The sequence below is a fragment of the Maniola jurtina genome, chromosome W (genome assembly GCF_905333055.1).
Source record: "Maniola jurtina chromosome W, ilManJurt1.1, whole genome shotgun sequence".
Taxonomy (NCBI): domain Eukaryota; kingdom Metazoa; phylum Arthropoda; class Insecta; order Lepidoptera; family Nymphalidae; genus Maniola; species Maniola jurtina.
This window is the reverse complement of record NC_060057.1, coordinates 846,012-867,877: the sequence shown is the minus strand read 5'-3', so window position 1 is coordinate 867,877 and position 21,866 is coordinate 846,012. Positions and strand designations below refer to the sequence as shown.

General features: G+C 40.3%; 1 protein-coding gene across 1 annotated transcript in view; it reads right to left on the bottom strand.

Moving 5' to 3' along the window:
* LOC123879874 (protein AF-10-like) overlaps positions 1-21,866 on the bottom strand; it is a 182,595-nt gene continuing 160,729 nt past the window's right edge. Inside the window, exons 19-26 of the mRNA XM_045927759.1 lie at positions 5,764-5,900; positions 5,047-5,151; positions 4,683-4,719; positions 3,880-4,051; positions 3,199-3,310; positions 2,851-2,985; positions 1,701-1,810; positions 1-489 (exon numbers count right to left, since the gene is read on the bottom strand). Of these exons, the coding sequence (XP_045783715.1) occupies positions 454-489; positions 1,701-1,810; positions 2,851-2,985; positions 3,199-3,310; positions 3,880-4,051; positions 4,683-4,719; positions 5,047-5,151; positions 5,764-5,900 (844 nt within the window). The 3' untranslated portion in view covers positions 1-453. The remainder of the gene's footprint in view (positions 490-1,700; positions 1,811-2,850; positions 2,986-3,198; positions 3,311-3,879; positions 4,052-4,682; positions 4,720-5,046; positions 5,152-5,763; positions 5,901-21,866) is intronic.

Below are 21,866 nucleotides of genomic sequence, written 5' to 3'. Positions count from 1 at the left end.
TCCCTTCCAAATGCTGCTACTTTCGTCTTTTGAAATAAAAACATATTTGCCTACGTATATGGGTGTTTCAATGTTTTCGTTTAAGGGGCATGAGACGGGTCTGCCCGCGAAAATTCTCACAAATTAGTCGATACTAGAATTAATTTCTTTCAAGTAAAGATTGTTATATAAACCTGTGAGGAGATACTGCCACTGTCGCAGTTTACGTTGTCGTATTAGTTTACAAATTGCGAGAAAACAAATTAAATTTGAATTTCGGGGGCAGACCCGTGCCTTGCATCGTGAGTGGTGTCGCGTCGCTCGCGTGGGAGGTGCAGAGGCGGTTCGGAGTGAGGTGAGCTAGCGGTCGCAGTTGAGGATGGCGTCGATGGAGAAGTCCCGCCGGCGCTGCGGCTCGGGGCGCAGCAGCAGGCAGGCGCGCAGGGGGCCGTGCGGGCCCGCGCCCGGCTCATTTCAGCTGGGCTTGCCCCCCGCCTCGCGCATTATTAGCTGAAACAATATGCAAGTAAATGTTTATACCCTCGATAGCTCAACGGTTAAGAGGGCTCTCTCCGTCACTCGTTTCCACTCGTTTCATACAATCGTAGTTCCAATTTCATTTGAATACTAAGCAACCTAAGTCCATGAAATTTTGCAGACATATTCTAGAAACTAATATCTATGTCTGTGGTTTTCCAGATTTCTGTAAAAATATTCGGTTTCAAAGTTACGCGGTCTTAAAATTTTCATACAAATCTTGGAGCCCCTGTAATTTTAAAACTACATATTTTTAGAAAAATCTAAAACACCACAGACACAGATATTAGTTTCTAGAATATGTCTGCAAAATTTCATGGACTTTGGTTGCTTAATATTCAAATGAAATTGGAACTACGATTGTATGAAACGAGTGGAAACGAGTGACGGAGAGAGCCCTGTTAAAGGAACGGTTTGAAATCCGAAAGGTCGCTGGTTCAAACCCCACCCGTTGCACTATTGTCGTACCTACTCTTAGCACAAGCTTTACGCTTAATTGGTGGGGAAAGGGGACTAGTCCTAATGATAAATTTGTCTAATATTTTTTTATAAAAAAAAATAAGAAAGAAAGAAAATATTTATATATTCATCAAGATAGCAAAATTCAGGCGAAGGATTCTAAAGTTAGAAGTCTGAGGGTAGCGAGGGATTGAAAGCCACAAGAAACAAAAACTTTGCTATCGTGTGATTGTTATTTATGTAAGTAGCTACTCAATATAAATATAAAATATTGTATCATTGGCAGGTCAGTCACTATCGAGCAGCTGGTTGTTTTATTACATGGTGACAGCGGTGGGATAGTAACTACACCTATAACTATGTATAGTTTTTTAGTGATAAATACACATTTTCACCTGAATAGCGAAAAAATGCAAGATGTAAAAAAACAGGTTTTGAATTATTGAAAGTCACTAGTTTAAATAAAATAGAGAATCTGAATAGTTTCGTGTCTATAGTTTCGGTACCGACCAAACGGGAGACCACGACGACGCTGGTGAGTTTAGTTTCCTTATTTTCTTCTCACTGGTGTCGCGTTACAGTTAGATATCACTTCGAAATAGCACACCACTCCATCAGCTCGCTAGAAGAAGCGATTCGAATCCCCTACCCATACCGACTGGCTGGAGTGAACATTTGGTTGGCGAACATCTGGGGAATGAACAAGGGGAGGAAGCTCGGCTTACCTGTGGTCGCTCAGAGGTGATGGTCTCGTTGCGCGGCGGCGCGGTCGGCGCTCGCCCCGGCGCGCCATTCTCACGCGGGCAGCGCGGCGCCTCGCCCGGCCCCGCGACCACTGAAAAACATGTCATCTTCATTAATAACTGGCTTGTTCCCGCATTTTCGTTCGCGTAATGTATAATGAAGCTATTTATCAGTGAACGAACTTTCAACATCAGATCCCGGTACTGGGTTAGGTTCACAAAGCGTGCAGGATCTCTCACGGCTGCAGACGACAGGAGCGACACTGTGTAATGGTGGAGGCCCAAATAATAAAGATGTTGATCCTAAACGTGCTTTATTGAGACTGATATTTTTTTTAAAGAATATTAGCCATGCTAATCATGACTAATACTCCCCTTTCCCTCTAATTAAGGGTAAAGCTTGTGCCAGGAGTGGGTATGACAATAGTGCAACGGGTGGGGTTTGAACCGCCGACCTTTCGGAATTCAGTCCGCTCCTCAACCGATGAGCTGTCAAGGCTCTATATTATAGAGCCCTATACTTATTGTAATATGCGTTTGCAGTATTTGTGTTTCAAGTGCTATAAGGTCACATACTACAACGGTCTCACCTGCAGCGGCGAGACGGCGACTTATGGACTGCGATGGGTACAGATACTAGGCTGACATAGCATGCAGTATTTTTTTTTATATATAAAAATAGCGAGTAAACGAGCAGGCAGGTCACCTGATGTTAAGTGATTACCGCCGCCCATGAACATTTGCAGCACTAGAGGTACCACCAATGCGTTGCCGGCCTTTCAGAAATTTGTTGGTCCGCCCCTTGAATAACTCTATGTTGTAATTTAGTAGGAAAACCTCTATGGAAGTTGATTGCACAGTTGCATGTGCACCAGGCACCCAGGTGTTGAGGGTGAAATTGCCTGCGGTGGCGGGCATGAGGTCAAACAGCTCTTCAGAGTTCTCCCCGCTATGCTTTACATAGCGATAGAACACGCAAAGAGAGCTTACATCTCTGTGGTGCTCCAGGCTTTCCAGCGAGCCAGTTAGGTATGTATCACGGCTCGCACAGCGCCTCCAGCGGTGCAGGATATCTCACGCCATGTAGCCAGTGCCGGCGGGTACCAGGAGCGCATAGCGTGCAGCGTCTCACCTGCAGTGAGCGGGATGGCGAGGCGCGCGTTGACGGCCAGCAGGTGGTCGCGGCGCTGCAGCAGGTTGCCCACGTGCTCCTCGAGCCGCACGTTCTCGGTGCGCAGCTGGTGCAGGCACGACAGCAGCGACGCTACTGTTCACAATCACTTCATAACATATCCGCTTACACACATAGCCCAAGCTATTTAAGCGAGCGAAACAACATTATACGAGGTTTCACATAATGTCCGTACCATCCGGCAAGCTGAGGTTACTGAGCGGAAGCACAACGCGCAGGCTATTATGGGTACCTATTTCTTTCGAGTTCACATTTATAATATTAGCCGTGGTGTGACATATGACTTACTATCGAAATGTTGCGCCTGCTCCATCAAGAACTGCGAGCCCTGTTCCCACTGCCGCTCGAGCAGCTGGTCCAGGCTCTGAGCGCTCGACGTGCTGCGACTCGAACTGGTGCTCTGATACCACAAACAAATTACCTTTTATCACTGTACCATAGCAGTGTAGCTACTAGCAGCATAGCGTTCGGAAAGCTTCGAGATGTCTTCTCATCCACAATTCCAGAATGCTTGAAAACCAAAGTATTCAAACAGTGCGTGTTGCGATTGATATAATTGGATCCAGACATGGTCGCTATTATAAACCTCATAAGAAAGCTCAGTCACACAGCAGGCGATGGAGAGAGCTGTGTTTGGAGTTTCTCTACGTGATTAAATTAGAAATGAGAACCAGACTGACCGACATTGCTCAACGGGTTGCGAAGCTGAATTAGCAATGGGCAGGGCACATCGCTCGAAAAACTGTTAGACGTTGGGGTTCCAAAGTGCTGGAATGGCAACCTCGAGCGAACTCGAGAACAAGTTTGCAAGACCGTGGTGTACGGGAGCCCTTACAAGAGACCTGCGTCCAGAGGTGGACGTCCATTGGTTGACAATGATGATTATGGGACCGCCTACATGAGTGAGCGAGAAGCCAACTCTGAACTCCTGTGGTTGAACACGTGCGAGAGGGAGCAGGCGTGACTCACAGGCGCGGCCTTGTTGATGAGCGGCGGGGGCACGAGCGCATCGGGCGCGCCGGAGCCGGCGGCGTGCGCGGCCAGCTCGGCCGACAGCTGCTCCTGCAAGCGCGCCGCCGCGCCGCTCTCGGGGTTTAGCTCGTTGCCGAGCATGTGCGGCGCCGTGCAGCTCGCGCCTATCCTGCTCGCACAAACACCACACCGTCAGCCACCCTCGTTCGAAACAACAAAATACAAAGACCTAGTAAACGTTGCTTTTTCCAAAATGTGAGTGAATAGGCAACTTCTAGGCAAGCACGCTTTATTTTAGTCTGCATCATTACTTGTTAGCAAGTCTGATTGCGCCAAACCTAGCCAAGCGCTAGTCTAAAAAAAAATGTTTGTTAGAGTTATATTCTCTTCAAATCACTGCTATAAGACATTTATCCGTGCAATAAAAACCACTTGCAAAGTTTTGGCTAACAAAATAATAAATTAAAAAGTTAAATATTAAATGGCGCCAAAATTCAACTGTCAATTGCGCATGTGCGTGCATCGTCAGGTGATGCCTATTGTCTATGGTCAATTATGGTAGTAGTACACTACGCCAGTCGCAGCGACGTCGGCCATGAGCCAAAGAAAAAGCCAGGAACCCAGTGTACCATAATGGAAAAAAACATTTTAAAGCAATATTACGCAATGTTTTCCAAACAAAACAATGTTATAATGAATTTTTTTTTATATTATACAATGTATGTGAATATAATAGGTATTTTGATTGAATAATCAGGATTTTAAGATATTGTGAGCGTAGATAAAATATCTTCACTTACCTATTTTCCAATTTAGGCTTCAACGGGCGCTCTGAACCTGTAAACAAACTCATTTTAATTTTATGATTTTACGAATTTAAAGTTACTTTGTTTGTTATCTTTTCACGCCGAAACCGCCTACGATTTCAACAAGAGAGAGTGCTAAGGATCCAGGGGACTGTCATAGGCTAGGATATGGAAAACTTTTCCAGCATCAGTTTCCCCTCCATTTTTAATATCAACCTTGACCTTCAAGTCAAGAGTAAATATGCACCTTCTAGGCAAACGCGCTCCATCTTAGTCTGTATCATCACTTGCCAGCAGGTGCACTTGCAGTCAAGCGCTGTATATAAATTAAAAAAAGTATAATCGGGATAATACGTACTGGGCGAACTCGGTGGCGAGTCTTTGATAGTCTCTTGGTAGAGAGGTGGCGGCGTGGCTTGTGGCGGCCGGCGGACGCTAGCCAGCGTGTGTGTGGCCGTCGGTTCTGGGGGAAAATATCTGTTTTTTTAAATTCCGATACAAGTTAGTTTTGAATGCGAACTCACGTGGTGGTAAGTGATGATGCAGTCTAATATGGAAGCGTAAGCAAAGTGTGTTAAAAAAAAACATTCGAAATTCAATACGAAAACATAGGTTCATTTGTGATTGGTCACTGACTGTTTTGTCTTTGTCACCTGTATGGGATTACGTAACAGAAAACTACACTAACTTCTCTCCATGGTTTAAGTGTAATAACCATTTTAAATTATCGATTAAACTAAAGAAAAGCACGTCAAATTATTGTGACGTCACATGCCAGTATTCCATAGAAGCTCGCATACTAAGCGCGTTTTGACGTTCAAAACAAGATACTGATTTGACTAGTTGTCAAACACCGGATTGATGTCACGTTAAAACTGAGAACTAAAGTAAGGAGCATCCAAAGACATGACGTCCGAATCAGGCGAGAAACAAGACGGAAATTTTAGTCGCAACGTGAACGAACGTCTGTTATCTATGACCAGTGACGTGCAGTGTCGAACTTCTCTATTAGCTCGTCTCCTTGAACGGGGTATAAGAAACTCTAGCGTAAGGTCGAAGCTTGTGTTGGACTTACGCATTGGTGGCGGCGTGGCCATGGACACCACAGAGGCGGCCATCGCGGCGCGTTTCTTGTTGCGTATGACTGGCGGCATTGGCCCCATGTTGGTTCCAACGTTGGCATCCTTGCTGCTACCCGCCAAGCCGCTCACTCTGCCGGATAAAGCACAAATATAATAAATCAGCCCACTGGACCGATGACCTGAAGAAGGTGAGGAATGAGGAAGGAGAAGTGTATTTGGTGGAGCGCTCTTGAAAAGATCTATGTCCCAATGGTGGACGCTTATACACTAGTGGATTAGATTGGATTGGATAATGATATCTATCTATTCTTTCTATGTGGACTATGATACTTTCTGTTTGTATTTTTTATTTTAGTTTTTTTGGGTGAGTAAAGGATATTTATTTATTTTTTCATAATGATAATTTTATTGCATTTTACAATAATAATTATATTCAAATACAAACTACTCGTACTATTAATTATAACATACCCGCCAGCAATTTCATCCGCATGGATTTCGTTTTAAGAATAACGTAGGAAGTTTTTTATTTTCCGGGATAAAAAGTAGCCCATGCCAATTCGCCAAGACGGATAGTGACGAAAACTGTTACAATGATTGCTTACAAAGCTTTCTACTTGTACCTAAATAATTATGGAAATAGCTTACAAATCTATACCAATTTTCGTCATAACCGGTTAAAGACAGTGAAAACGTAACAGATATATACACAGACGCTTTTGCATTTATGATATTAGTATGGATTATAATTTAAATAACAATAGATAAAACACTCCCGTCGCAAAATGTATATTAAATTAAAATATATTACTACTATTCAGAATAAAATTACGCTTATTGCAATACCAAAAGACAATATTTATATATATGTCACAGCCAAAGTAATAAATCCTGATATTATATATATTATCTAGTTATACTATATATAGCTCAATTACCACTCACTCACTCACTCATTGACATAATTGTTCTCCTAGAAGGAGACGGAAAATGATATGGTGATGTAGGGGAGATGTGTTTGGATTCGGGAACCCTCTGGGGAAAAATTATGACATTTCGGAAAAACAAGATGGCGGCCGACGTGATTTTTGCAGCTCCGTTGTTTTACAACCGATTTCATGGAATTTTACAATCTTTAAAGAAAATAGTAAACGGTTAATAGAAAATGTGAAAAAAATTGGAAAAACAAGATGGCGGCCGAACCGTAGCGTTTTGAAAATTTTGAATTTTCGACCCCGAACCGCGGCGCCACAGATCCAAGACGGGGTAGTCGAGGATAACTATTTTTTCGTGTTTCGCCCACGATTATCCTGTATTTTGACAGAACGGGAGTGGTTTTAAAAAATTCAAGATGGCGGCTGTCATGGCGGCCGTTTTGTTCGAAGTACGAAATAATGCAATTTTAAAAGTTATATATCTCAAAGTTGGCAACATCGGAGCGATTCGGCTTCTATCAAGCGATTGTACGTATAGGCTCGAGGTGTAGATCGGAGGAAAAAAATTACCCCATTTTTCGGGAAATTTTGAGATTTTCGGGAAATTGTAAAAAATCGAAATACGGACTTTTAGCAAAATTCAAGTATGAGTGATTACGTGTTTTGCTCGTACAAATGACATTTGGGTATTTTTGTCACCGGAGACTGGCAACACTGGAATTTATCAAAGTAAAAGTGATTTTCGACACGGTCTTTTTCACGGTATCCCCTTTCGCGTGGGTGCGAGCGAGAGGAAAGATTGAAACGTCATCGGGCGCGGTATATCCTGTAGTTAATAGGAAAATTATGAAACCGTGTAAAATCTTTCTGTGAAACGAGTTGGCGGCCATTTTGTATTTTTTTTCATTTTTCGAAATTTTGATCACGTTTTTGAGGCAGTTGGCAACATTTTGGAAAGTCAATATGTATGAATCGATTGTGTATCTCGGCTGGCAGTATAGAAATATGCAACCGGTGTTGCCACTTTTGCGGAGATTTTCGAGATTTTCAACTAAGAAACTGCTGTAAAATTTTGTATGAAAAATTTTTTTTTCACTGATGGTGTTATATAGAAAACAAAAACTTAGTAAGCCAAAATTATGGAGAGAGCTGATGATTGAGGATATCGGAGACGGGTGAAGGGCCCGCTTAAGGTATTGAAGATAGGTGGGGGGTGCTCGAGCAAATGTCATTCATGACGTCATCCAATTGCCAAAAAAATGAAAAAAAATTCAAAATGGCGAAGAAAAGATGGCCGCCATACAAATTTCGCCGGTGTCCAGCTCGGAGGGTATAAAAGATGGAAGTGTGGTTTCTTGGCAAAAGAGGATCAGGATCCAAAGGTCTACTCGATGAATAGAAAAAAAATTCAAAATGGCGGAATTTATTTTTCCATACATTTTGTATGGCGAATATTTTATGTTTTATTCTTCTAGAAAGAAACAATAAACGATACGATGATGTTCGGGAGATATGTTCGGGTGCACGATATGAGTAGGGAAAAATTATGACATTTCAGAAAAACAATATGGCGACCGACGTGATTTTTGCAACTCTTTTGTTTTCCAACCGATTTCGTTTAAACTCGCAATCTTTGAAGAATGTACTAAACGATTAATAGAAAAAGTGGAAAATTTTGGAAAAACAAGATGGCCGCCGTACAAATTTCGTCGGTGTCTATCTCGGAGGCTATAAAAGATGGAAGAGTGGTTTCTTGGCAAAAGATGATCAGGGTCCGAAGGTCTACTCGGTGGAACAATCTCTGCATGCTCGCGGACCACTTTAGTGGTCCGCGCACCCACGCACCCTACTTTATTAACCTCAACTACCCCGTTTTTTACAAAAAATGATATGGATGTCGTTTTCAGAGTTTTCCACGGTGCTGATTTTGATAACGACATTTATTTTGAAATCCAAGATGGCGGACATGCATTTTCTAAGAAAAAAATCGATGTGGGTGTCGTTTTATGGTGTTTTCGGGGTGAATTTTGTATCTTAATAAATCAATTTGGTTTTATATAATTAAATTAACCTTACCACGTCACGCGAGCTGCTTTAGCAGCTCGCGCACCGAGCAAAAGCTAGTTATTATACTATATATAGCTCGATTACCACTGACTCACTGACTCATTGACATAATTGTTCTCCTAGAAAGAGACGGAAAATGATATAATGATGTAGGGGAAATGTGTTCGGATGCGGGATTCGACTGGGGAAAAATTATGACATTTCAGAAAAACAAGATGGCGGCCGACGTGATTTTTGCAGCTCCGTTGTTTTCCAACCGATTTCGTTGAATTTTGCAATCTTTAAAGAAAGTAGTAAACGGTTACCAGAAAATGTGGAAAAAATTGGAAAAACAAGATGGCGGCCGAGCCGTAGCGTTTTCAAAATTTTCATTTTTCGACCCCGAACCGCGGCGCCACAGATCCGAAACGGGGTAATCGAGGATAATTATTTTTCTTGGTTTCTCCCACGATTATCCTGTATTTTGACAGAACGGGAGTGGTTTTTAAAAATTCAAGATGGCGGCTGTCATGGCGGCCGTTTTGTTCGAGGTACGAAAAAACGCAATTTTATAAGTTAAATATCTCAAAGTTGGCAACATCGGAGCGATTCGGCTTCTATGAAGCGGTTGTACGTATAGGCTCGAGGTATAGATCGGTGGGAAAAAAATACCCCATTTTTAGGGAAATTTCAAGATTTTCGGGAAATTGTAAAAAATCGAAATACGTACTTTTAGCAAAATCCGAGTATGAGTGATTACGTGTTTTGCTCGTACAAATGACATTTGGGTATTTTTGTCACCGGAGACTGGCAACACTGGAATTTATCAAAGTAAAAGTGATTTTCGACACGGTCTTTTTCACGGTATCCCCTTTCGCGTAGGTGCGAGCGAGAGGAAAGATTGAAACGTCATCGGGAGCGGTATATCCTGTAGTTAATAGGAAAATTATGAAACCGTGTAAAATCTTTCTGTGAAACGAGCTGGCGGCCATTTTGTATTTTTTTTAATTTTTCGAAATTTTGATCACGTTTTTGAGGCAGTTGGCAACATTTTGGAAAGTCGACATGTACGAATCGATTGTGTATCTCGGCTGGCAGTATGGAGATATGCAACCGGTGTTGCCACTTTTGGGGAGATTTTCGAGATTTTCAACTAAGAAACTCCTGTAAAATTTTGTATGAAAAATTTTTTTTTCACTGATGCTGTCGTATAGAAAACAAAAACTTAGTAAGCCAAAATTATGGAGAGAGCTGATGATTGAGGATATCGGAGACACGTGAAGGGGCCGCTTAAGGTATTGAAGATAGGTGGGGGGTGCTCGAGCAAATGTCATTCATGATGTCATCCAATTGCCAAAAAGCTGAAAAAAAATTCAAAATGGCGAGGAAAAGATGGCCGCCATACAAATTTTGCCGGTGTCCAGCTCTAAGGGTATAAAAGATGGAAGTGGGGTTTCTTGGAAGAAGATGATCAGGATCCGAAGGTCTACTCGATGAATAGAAAAAAAAATCAAAATGGCGGAATTTATTTTTCCATACATTTTGTATGGCGAATATTGAATGCCTCATTCTCCTAGAAAGAGACAAGAAACGATACGATGATGTTCGGGAGATATGTTCAAGTGCACGACATGAGTAGGGAAAAATTATGACATTTCAGAAAAACAAGATGGCGGCCGACGTGATTTTTGCAACACTTTTGTTTTCCAACCGATTTCGCTGAAACTCACTATCTTTGAAGAAAGTACCAAACGATTAATAGAAAAAGTGGAAAATTTTGGAAAAACAAGATGGCCGTCGTACAAATTTCGTCGGTGTCTATCTCGGAGGCTATAAAAGATGGAAGTGTGGTTTCTTGGCAAAAGATGATCAGGGTCCGAAGGTCTACTCGGTGGAACAAACTCTGCATGCTCGCGGACCACTTTAGTGGTCCGCGCACCCACGCACCCTACTAAATTATTATCCTAATTTACAAAAAATAATATGGATATCGTTTTCAGGGTTTCCAGGGTGCTGATTTTGATAATGACATTTATTTTCAAATCCAAGATGGCGGACTTACATTTTCTACAAAAAATAGAAATGCCTGTCATTTTATGGGGTTTTTCGGGGTGAATTATCTTAATAAATCAATTTGGTTTTCTATAATAAAAAAGTTAACCTTACCACGTCACGCGAGCTGCTTTAGCAGCTCGCGCACCGAGCAAAACACTAGTACTATATATAGCTCGATTACCACTCACTCATTGACATAATTGTTCTCCTAGAAAGAGACGGAAAATGATATAATGATGTAGGGGAGATGTGGTCGGATTCGGGAGTCCTCTGGGGAAAAATTATGACATTTCGGAAAAACAAGATGGCGGCCGAGGTGATTTTTGCAGCTCCGTTCTTTTCCAACCGATTTTTATGAATTTTGCAAACTTTGTAGAAAGTAGTAAACGGTTACCAGAAAATGTAGAAAAAATTGGAAAAACAAAATGGCGGCCGAGATGGAGCATTTTCAAAATTTTCATTTTTCGACCCCTAACCGCAGCGCCACAGATCCGAGACGGGGTAATCGAGGATAATTATTTTTTCTGGTTTCGCCCACGATTATCCTGTATTTTGACAGAACGGGAGTGGTTTTTAAAAATTCAAGATGGCGGCTGTCGTGGCAACCATTATGTTACAGGTACGAAAAAACGCAATTTTAAAATTCAAATATCTCAAAGTTGGCAACATCAGAGCGATTCGGCTTCTATGAAGCGATTGTACGTACAGGTTCGAGGTATAGTTTGCAGGAAAAAAATTACCCAATTTTTAGGGAAATTTCAAGATTTTCGGGAAATTGTAAAAAATCGAAATACGCACTTTTAGCAAAATCCGAGTATGAGCGATTATGTGTTTTGCTCGTGCAAATGACATTTAGGTACTTTTGTTACCAGAGACTGGCAACACTGGAATTTATCAAAGTAAAAGTGATTTTCGACACGGTCTTTTTCACGGTATCTCCTTTCGCGTGGGTGCGAGCGAGAGGCAAGATTGAAACGTCATCGGGAGCGGTATATCCTGTAGTTAATAGGAAAATTATGAAACCGTGTAAAATCTTTCTGTGAAACGAGCTGGCGGCCATTTTGTATTTTTTTTAACTTTTCGAAATTTTGATCAAGTTTTTGAGGCAGTTGGCAACATTTTGGAAAGTCAATATGTATGAATCGATTGTGTATCTCGGCTGGCAGTATAGAGATATGCAACCGGTGTTGCCAGTTTTGGGGAGATTTTCGAGATTTTCAACTAAGAAACTCCTGTAAAATTTTGTATGAAAATTTTTTTTTTCACTGATGGTGTCGTATAGAAAACAAAAAGTTAGTAAGCCAAAATTATGGAGAGAGCTGATGATTGAGGGTTTCGGAGACGCGTGGAGGGCCCGCTTAAGGTATTGAAGATAGGTGGGGGGTGCTCGAGCAAATGTCATTCATGACGTCAACCAATTGCCAAAAAGCTGAAAAAAAATTCAAAATGGCGAAGAAAAGATGGCCGCCATACAAATTTCGCTGGTGTCCAGCTCGGAGGGTATAAAAGATGGAAGTGAGGTTTCTTGGCAAGAGATGATCAGGATCCGAAGGTCTACTCGATGAATAGAAAAAAAATCCAAAATGGCGGAATTTTTTTTTCCATACATTTTGTATGGCGAATATTGAATGCCTCATTCTCCTAGAAAGAGACAGAAAACGATACATTGATGTATGGGAGATATGTTCGGATGCGCAATATGAGTAGGGGAAAATTATGATATTTCAGAAAAACAAGATGGCGGCCTATATGATTTTTGCAACTCTATTGTTTTTCGACCGATTTCGTTGAAACTCGCAATCTTGGAAGAAAGTAGTAAACGATTAATGGAAATAGTGGAAAAATTTGGAAAAACAAGATGGCCGCCACACAAACTTCGTCGGTGTCTATCTCGGAGGGTATAAAAGATGGAAGACTGGTTTCTCGGCAAAAGATGATCAGGATCCGAAGGTCTACTCGGTGGAACAAACTCTGCATGCTCGCGGACCACTTTAGTGGTCCGCGCACCCACGCACCCTACTTTATTAACCTCAACTACCCCGTTTTTACAAAAAATGATATGGATGTCGTTTTCAGAGTTTTCCGGCGTGCTGATTTTGATAACGACATTTATTTTGAAATCCAAGATGGCGGACATGCACTTTTTAAGAAAAAAATTGATATGGGTGTCGTTTTGTGGGTTTTTGTGGTGAATTGTGTATCTTTAATAAATAAATTTGGTTAAATATAATAAAGTTAACATAACCACGTCACGTGAGCTGCTTTAGCAGCTCGCGCACCGAGCAAAACACTAGTTATACTATATATAGCTCGATTACCACTCACTGACTCACTGACTCATTCATTGACATAATTGTTCTCCTAGAAAGAGACGGAAAATGATATAGTGATGTGGGGGAGTTGTGTTCGGTTTCGGGAACCCTCTGGGGAAAAATTATGACATTTCAGAAAAACAAGATGGCGGCCGACGTGATTTTTGCAACTCTTTTGTTTTCCAACCGATTTCGTTGAATTTTGCAATCTTTGAAGAAAGTAGTAAACGATAAATAAAAAAAGTGGAAAAAATTGGAAAAACAAAATGGCAGCCGAGCTGGAGCATTTTCAAAATTTTCATTTTTCGACCCCGAACCGCGGCGCCGCAGATCCGAGACGGGGTAATCGAGGATAATTATTTTTTTTTGATTTCGCCCACGATTATCCTGTATTTTGACAGAACGGGAGTGATTTTTAAAAATTCAAGATGGCGGCTGTCGTGGCGGCCGTTTTGTTAGAGGTACGAAAAAACGCATTTTTAAAAGTTAAATATCTGAAAGTTGGCAACATCGGAGCGATTCGGCTTCTATGTAGCGATTGTACGTATAGGCTCGAGGTATAGATTGGAGGAAAAAAATTAGCCCATTTTTCGGGAAATTTCAAGATTTTCGGGAAACTGTAAAAAATCGAAATACGGACTTTTCGCAAAATCCGAGTATGAGTGATTACGTGTTTTGCTCGTACAAATGACATTTGGGTATTTTTGTCACCGGAGACTGGCAACACTGGAATTTATCAAAGTAAAAGTGATTTTCGACACGGTCTTTTTCACGGTATCCCCTTTCGCGTGGGTGCGAGCGAGAGGAAAGATTGAAACGTCATCGGGAGCGGTATATCCTGTAGTTAATAGGAAAATTATGAAACCGTGTAAAATCTTTCTGTGAAACGAGTTGGCGGCCATTTTGTATTTTTTTTTATTTTTCGAAATTTTGATCACGTTTTTGAGGCAGTTGGCAACATTTTGGAAAGTCAGTATGTATGAATCGATTGTGTATCTCGGCTGGCAGTATGAAGATATGCAACCGGTGTTGCCACTTTTGGGGAGATTTTCGAGATTTTCAACTAGAAAACTCCTGTTAAATTTTGTATGAAAAAATTTTTTTTCACTGATGGTGTCGTATAGAAAACAAAAACTTAGTAAGCCAAAATTATGGAGAGAGCTGATGATTGAGGGTTTCGGAGACGGGTGAAGGGTCCGCTCAAGGTATTGAAGATAGGTGGGGGGTGCTCGACCAAATGTCATTCATGACATCATCCAATTGCCAAAAAGCTGAAAAAAAATTCAAAATGGCGAAGAAAAGATGGCCGCCATACAAATTTCGCCGGCGTCCAGCTCGGAGGGTATAAAAGATGGAGGTGTGGTTTCTTGGAAAAAGAGGATCAGGATCCAAAGGTCTACTCGATGAATAGAAAAAAAATTCAAAATGGCGGAATTTATTTTCCCATACATTTTGTATGGCGAATATTGAATGTCTCATTCTCCTAGAAAGAGACGGAAAACGATACGATAATGTAGGGGAGATATGTTTTGAAGCGCGATATGAGTAGGGAAAAATTATGACATTTCAGAAAAACAAGATGGCGGCCTATATGATTTTTGCAACTCTTTTGTTTTCCAACCGATTTCGTTGAAACTCGCAATCTTTGAAGAATGTAGTAAACGATTAATAGAAAAAGTGGAAAATTTTGGAAAAACAAAATGGACGCCGTACAAATTTCGTCGGTGTCTATCTCGGAGGCTATAAAAGATGGAAGAGTGGTTTCTTGGCAAAAGATGATCAGGGTCCGAAGGTCTACTCGGTGGAACAAACTCTGCATGCTCGCGGACCACTTTAGTGGTCCGCGCACCCACGCACCCTACTTTATTACCCTCAACTACCCCGTTTTTACAAAAAATGATATGGATGTCGTTTTCAGAGTTTTCCAGGGTGCTGATTTTGATAAAGACATTTATTTTGAAATCCAAGATGGCGGACATGCCTTTTTTAAGAAAAAAATCGATATGGGTGTCGTTTTATGGTGTTTTCGCGGTGAATTTTGCATCTTAATAACTCGATTCGGTTTAATACAATAAAGCTAAACATTACCACGTCACGCGAGCTGCTTTAGCAGCTCGCGCACCGAGCAAAACACTAGTCATTATTTATAATGTCTACCCAATTTAGATAAACTGATAATTGACACAAAATTAATCACATTAACTAGCAATTTTATATAATTTCTTCGAAGACTTGGATGATGTAATAAAACAAGTAGGTACTTACAGGTAAATATTATAAAATTATATTTCAATTTGCCTTATGCATACCTAACTATATGTGTAGCAATATTATACTGTTTTGAGACTTATTTCGTGGTTTAATGACATAATTATGTATTATAACGGGTACATAGGTTAGGTTAGGTTAGGTTAGGTTAGGTTAGGTTTTTTTTTTTTTTAATGTAACGCCACGCCGCTTCAGCCAATCGCAACGCGCCTGATGAAGTGTGAACGCATAGTACCTACTCTGTGACAATGTCATTGTATAAAATATGTTCTGTGGCAACTGTCATCCTTTCTCTTGTTGGCCGCGTCCGAATAAATTGCTGTCTGTCATAAGTGTTATTTTATTTAAATAATATAATATTTTGAATTTCGCCAAAATAGTTCCTTTAGGTTTTGGGCCCCGGACGGCCACTGCGCGTAATAAATTAAAATCAAATAAATACAGTTTATTTTGGCGGATTAAGACAGATTTCGGACGAACGCGTAGGGCCTTTACTTTTCAGGACATCATGGCGTCAATCAATCCACTTGCCTTTATTGAGAAGCTCACTGGTCGAGACAACTACAATACATGGAAATTCGCCGTGAAATCATATCTCGAGCACGAGGATTTGTGGGAATGTATTGATCCGGGCGCTAAAGATGCTCAAAAAGATGTGAAGGCAAAGTCAAAAATCATATTGCTTATTGACCCGGTAAATTATATACACGTTCAAGAAGCACGGACAGCACGCGAGGTATGGCTAAACTTACAGCGCGCATTCGACGACTCCGGCCTGTCACGTAAGGTAGGACTTTTGAAAGATTTAATTACAACAAGCCTAGATAGTTGCTCAAATGTTGAGGAATACGTGAACAAGGTGATGTCCACTGCACACAAACTCAGAAATATAGGTTTTGCTGTAGATGATGAGTGGTTAGGCACTTTGCTTCTGGCAGGTTTGCCGGACACCTACAAACCTATGATCATGGCAATAGAGAGTTCAGGTGTGTCTATTAGTGCAGATTTTGTAAAAACTAAAATTTTACAAGATGTAAAGTCCTCTGACTCAGCTGCATTTTATACTAATTATAATAAAAGGAATGTACACAAGTTTAGTCGGAACAAGGGTCACGGAAAGGGACCCAGGTGCTACACCTGTAACGAATATGGTCACAAGAGCACAAATTGTACTTCTAGTAAGAAGAAAGAGAGTAAATCTAAAAGTAATAATAGCAATTCTGGATTTGTAGCTGCTTTTTCTGCTTTTTCAGTTAGCGTTGACAATTGCTGGGTCATCGACTCCGGTGCGAGTGTGCATATGACCAACCGAGAAGATTGGTTATATGATCGCAAGACAGCAACAGTAGCAACGATAAAAATGGCAGACAGTAAAAGCTTACAAGTGAAAGGATGTGGCAATTTAAATCTACAAATACCAGGATCTGGCAACAACACTCAAGTCATTCAGGTTAGAGATGTTTTATATGTGCCAGGACTAGCAACCAACTTGCTGTCAGTCAGTCAAATGACTCGGAATGGGTGTCAGTTAAAATTTACAGAAAATGAATGCAGCGTCTATCAAAATCAGAAATTAATTTTGACAGCTAAATGTATAAATAATATGTATGTGGTGAATGATGCAGCATATGCACTTTTTACTTCTACTTATTTATGGCATCAAAGATTAGGTCACCTAAACTTTACTGACCTTGCAAAAATTAAAAAATTTACTACTGGTACCGATTTACCACAGTCCATAAATACAAATAATGTACTTTGCACTACTTGTATTGAAGGAAAGCAGACGAGACAGTCGTTTAAGCATGAGGGCACGAGAGCTTCTGAAATCCTCGGTTTAGTTCACTCCGATATATGTGGACCCATGGAAAAGCTATCTCTGGGAGGTGCCAGATATTTTATTACATTTATTGATGACTGTTCTAGGAAAGTTTATGTTTATTTTTTAAAATCAAAGTCTGATTCCTTAGAAAAATTTAAAGAGTTCAAAAATCTTGTTGAAAATCAGTTAAATAGAAAGATTAAGATATTAAGAACAGATAATGGCAAAGAATATGTAAATAATGAGTTTGATAACTTCTTAAAAAAGTCAGGTATCCAACATCAAACAACCAATCCTTACACGCCTGAGCAAAATGGTTTAGCCGAGCGAATGAACCGAACTTTGGTCGAGAGAGCTAAATGTATGCTTTTAAATTCCAGTTTATCTAAACAATTTTGGGCTGAGGCAGTGTCAACGGCAGCATATGTCATCAACAGAGCTCCTACGAAGTCGCTACAATACAAGACTCCTGAGGAAGTATGGAGTGGAAAGAAACCAGACATAAGTAATTTGAGAATATTTGGTTGTAAAGCTATGGTGCATATTCCCAAAGAGAAAAGACAAAAATGGGATAGTAAATCTCAAAAATTAATATTTGTTGGATATTGTAGTGACACAAAAGGATATAGGTTATATGATGAGTCAAAGAAACAAGTTTTAAGAAGTAGAAATGTCATATTTTTAGAAAATGATATTAAAAAGGATTATGCACTTATTCCATTGACTGAAAAGAATACTGACAGCTTACAAGAGACCTCAAAAGAGTCCTGCAGCACAACTGCTGATGCAGCAGATCTGAGTACAAGCTCTCTTATAGATAGCTCTGACACAACTTATGGTGCTGATGAGACCTATGTACCAGAGGAGCCAATAAAGGAAGTTACCCCAAGGCAGATATCTTTGAGACCTAGACAAAACATCAAGAAGACTTTTTTATGTCAGGCGGTAACCAGCTCTGTTACACCGATAGAAGAGGATCCTGAGACACCAGAGGCAGCTTTGTCAAGCGTTAACTGTCTTCAGTGGCAAAAAGCTATGGAATCTGAGTATAATTCACTAATAGAGAATAACACGTGGACACTCACCGATCTTCCATCAGGTCGTCGAGCCATACCTTGCAAATGGGTTTATAAAACGAAGCTGGATGCAGAAGGCAACATAAGCAAATATAAAGCAAGATTAGTTATCAAAGGCTATGCACAACGGCGAGGTATTGACTATGAAGAAGTGTACGCGCCTGTTGTCCGTCATACCTCAGTTAGATACTTGATCGGCTTGGCTGTTAAATACAAAATGAAAATAGAGCAGATGGATGCTGTGACTGCCTTCCTTCAAGGTGAAATTGACGTGGAATTGTACATGGAGCAGCCACCATTATATAAACAAAATGAACAAGTATGTAAACTTAATAAATCAATCTATGGCTTAAAACAAGCAAGCAGAAGATGGAATATGAAATTAAATGATGTCCTACAAAATATTGGTTTGAAAAGGTCAAAGGTCGAACCTTGTATCTATTACAACATTTCTAAGAAAAATATATTAATAATTGCAGTATATGTGGATGACTTACTTTTGTTTTACACTGATGAAAATGAAGCTAAAAATTTAAAACAACAATTAAAGGAAAATTTTAAAATGCAAGACATAGGAAGAGCTAATTACTGCATTGGGTTCAGAATTACATACCTAGAAGATGCTATATGCATTGATCAAACAAGATATATTGATCAGATCTTAGAACGTTTCCATATGGGTGAATGTAAGCCTGCGAGTACACCCATGGAACCAGGAATGATACTTACAAGCTCTGGTAAAGATATCTTGACAGACGTACCCTATCAAGAAGCTATTGGATGTTTACTGTACCTATGCCAAGGAACTAGGCCCGACATAACCTATGCAGTTAACACTTTGAGTAAATTTAATAATAAACCTGAAATTAATCACTGGCAAGCAGTCAAGAGATTAATGCGTTACCTGAAGGGTACAAGAAATATGAAACTAATGTACAAGCCAAATAACGAATCAATCATTGGATACTGTGATGCTGATTGGGCTTCAAACTCTGAAGATCGTCGTTCTTGTACTGGTTACATTTTTATGTTTCAGGGCTCTGCCATATCATGGAACTCAAGAAGGCAACCAACAGTAGCCTTATCCACCACTGAGGCAGAGTATATGTCTCTGTCTGCCGCAGTTCAAGAAGCCTTATGGTTAAGGCAGCTGCACACTGAACTTTGGCCGCAAGAAAAACTTTTTCCTCTGAAATTGTACTGTGATAACCAAAGTGCAATCAAGCTAACGTGTAATGAAAGTTTTCAGGCTCGCAGCAAACACATCGACGTGCGGCATCACTTTGTAAGAGACAAGGTAGCCAATGGAGAGATTTGTGTCGAGTACGTTGAAACCAGCTCGATGACTGCAGACTCGCTGACCAAAGCCCTGCCAAAGCCAAAGCATCAACACTTCCTTGGAGCTATGGGTTTGCGTTCAAGGGAGGATGATGAAGTGTGAACGCATAGTACCTACTCTGTGACAATGTCATTGTATAAAATATGTTCTGTGGCAACTGTCATCCTTTCTCTTGTTGGCCGCGTCCGAATAAATTGCTGTCTGTCATAAGTGTTATTTTATTTAAATAATATAATATTTTGAATTTCGCCAAAATAGTTCCTTTAGCGCCAACGCCAACCAGACTATCCGAGTCAAGCCAAGCTGGCCAATCACCGCCTGTTACAGCCGATAACCGCCAAGACGGCCAATCATAGCCTACTGCCGCCATGACAGCCAATCAACGCCAGCGCCATTGACAGCCGAACGCAACTCCGCCACCACTGCCGAATCCCTTCGGTGGGGATAACGCCATATAAAGCTATGCGAGCTCATTTTTAGGATTATTGTTCTATCGTACGCATTGTAAGCTGAAACTATGTCCATTTGTGTAAACAAGTGTAAATTATATAAATAGTAACAAAGTAACAATAGTAATAAAGCAATGAGTGATTTGATTAGTGTGTTTAGTGAAGTGATATAATAAATTTGGGCGATTATACTGATTTGCTCTTTTTATTTAAACCCACTGTTTCATCTCAGAAGTGGGATTAATAAAGAAAGTTATGACGCATAATCGCGCCAATTAACGAGTCGGCAAAGACATGCCATCTACTTTGTTCATCCGCAAGGATGAAACGAATCATCGTGTAAAAATCAAGCGACAATGAAGATCGTCCACTTCTGGGGCCCGGAAGGTCCTTAGAAGAGTTTTGAACCGGAGGTACATTCATCTGCAGCGTGCATGGTTTCTACGCCCGATGGCAACCTACCCTCAACTTCTACGCGTAATAACTGAGGTATGATCCATCCATTATTCCATTTCAAATAATCCCGTTTTTAATGATATTGATGCATAGTGTAATGAGGTTGATCGTGTTTGTAACCTTTACTGATGAGATGACCGTGAAAGGTTAATATTGCTAACACCCTGTTTGAGGTTATGAAATTAGTATTAGAGCACGCGGGTTATGATAGGTGGTCATTATACGCTCGCGGATAGTGAATGGTTTGAGTGATAGCTGAAGATAAATATAACTATAATTTGTGGCATATCTGACCGTCAAATAAAGGTTTAGGTTTAAAGATGTTTAATTCTCATAAAAACAAAAAAGTCATTTACATAAGAACTTAATTCTAAGAAAATAAAGTTTACAATATTCGCCATTTAATTAAGTACTCATTCAGCGCATTTGTTGAAGTAATTCGCATTACTCATAGTGTGAGCAGCTAATTCAGTTTTAAATGGATTGAATGAGTGTACATTTTTTTTATGTGTGCAGGTATTTTGATGTACAGTTTAGCTTCTTCATAGGTAAGGGTTTTTCTGCCATAAATTGTTCTAGTTTTGGGTAAGGCAAGGTAACTAGCTCGACGAGTTTTAGTTTTAATTTTTGTAAATGTGATATTTGTGTGTATTGTTTTATTTATAGTTTTCCTAACAAAAATACACGTATTATACTATATATAGCTCGATTACCACTCACTCACTCACTGACTCATTGACATAATTGTTCTCCTAGAAAGAGACGGAAAATGATATAATGATGTAGGGGAAATGTGTTCGGGTGGGGGATTCGACTGGGGAAAAATTATGACATTTCGGAAAAACAATATGGCGGCCGACGTGATTTTTGCAGCTCCGTTGTTTTCCAACCGATTTTGTTGAATTTTGCAAACTTTGAAGAAAGTAGTAAACGATTAACAAAAAATGTGGAAAAAATTGGAAAAACAAGATGGCGGCCGAGCCGTAGCGTTTTCAAAATTTTCATTTTTCGACCCCGAACCGCGGCGCCACAGATCCGAAACGGGGTAATCGAGGATAATTATTTTTTCTGGTTTCGCCCACGATTATCCTGTATTTTGACAGAACGGGAGTGGTTTTTAAAAATTCAAGATGGCGGCTGTCATGGCGGCCGTTTTGTTCGAGGTACGAAAAAACGCAATTTTAAAAGTTAAATATCTCAAAGTTGGCAACATCGAAGCGATTCGGCTTCTATCAAGCTATTGTACATATGAACTTGAAGTATAGATTGGTGGGGAAAAATTACCCCATTTTTCGGGAAATTTCAAGATTTTTGCGAAAATGTAAAAAATCGAAATAT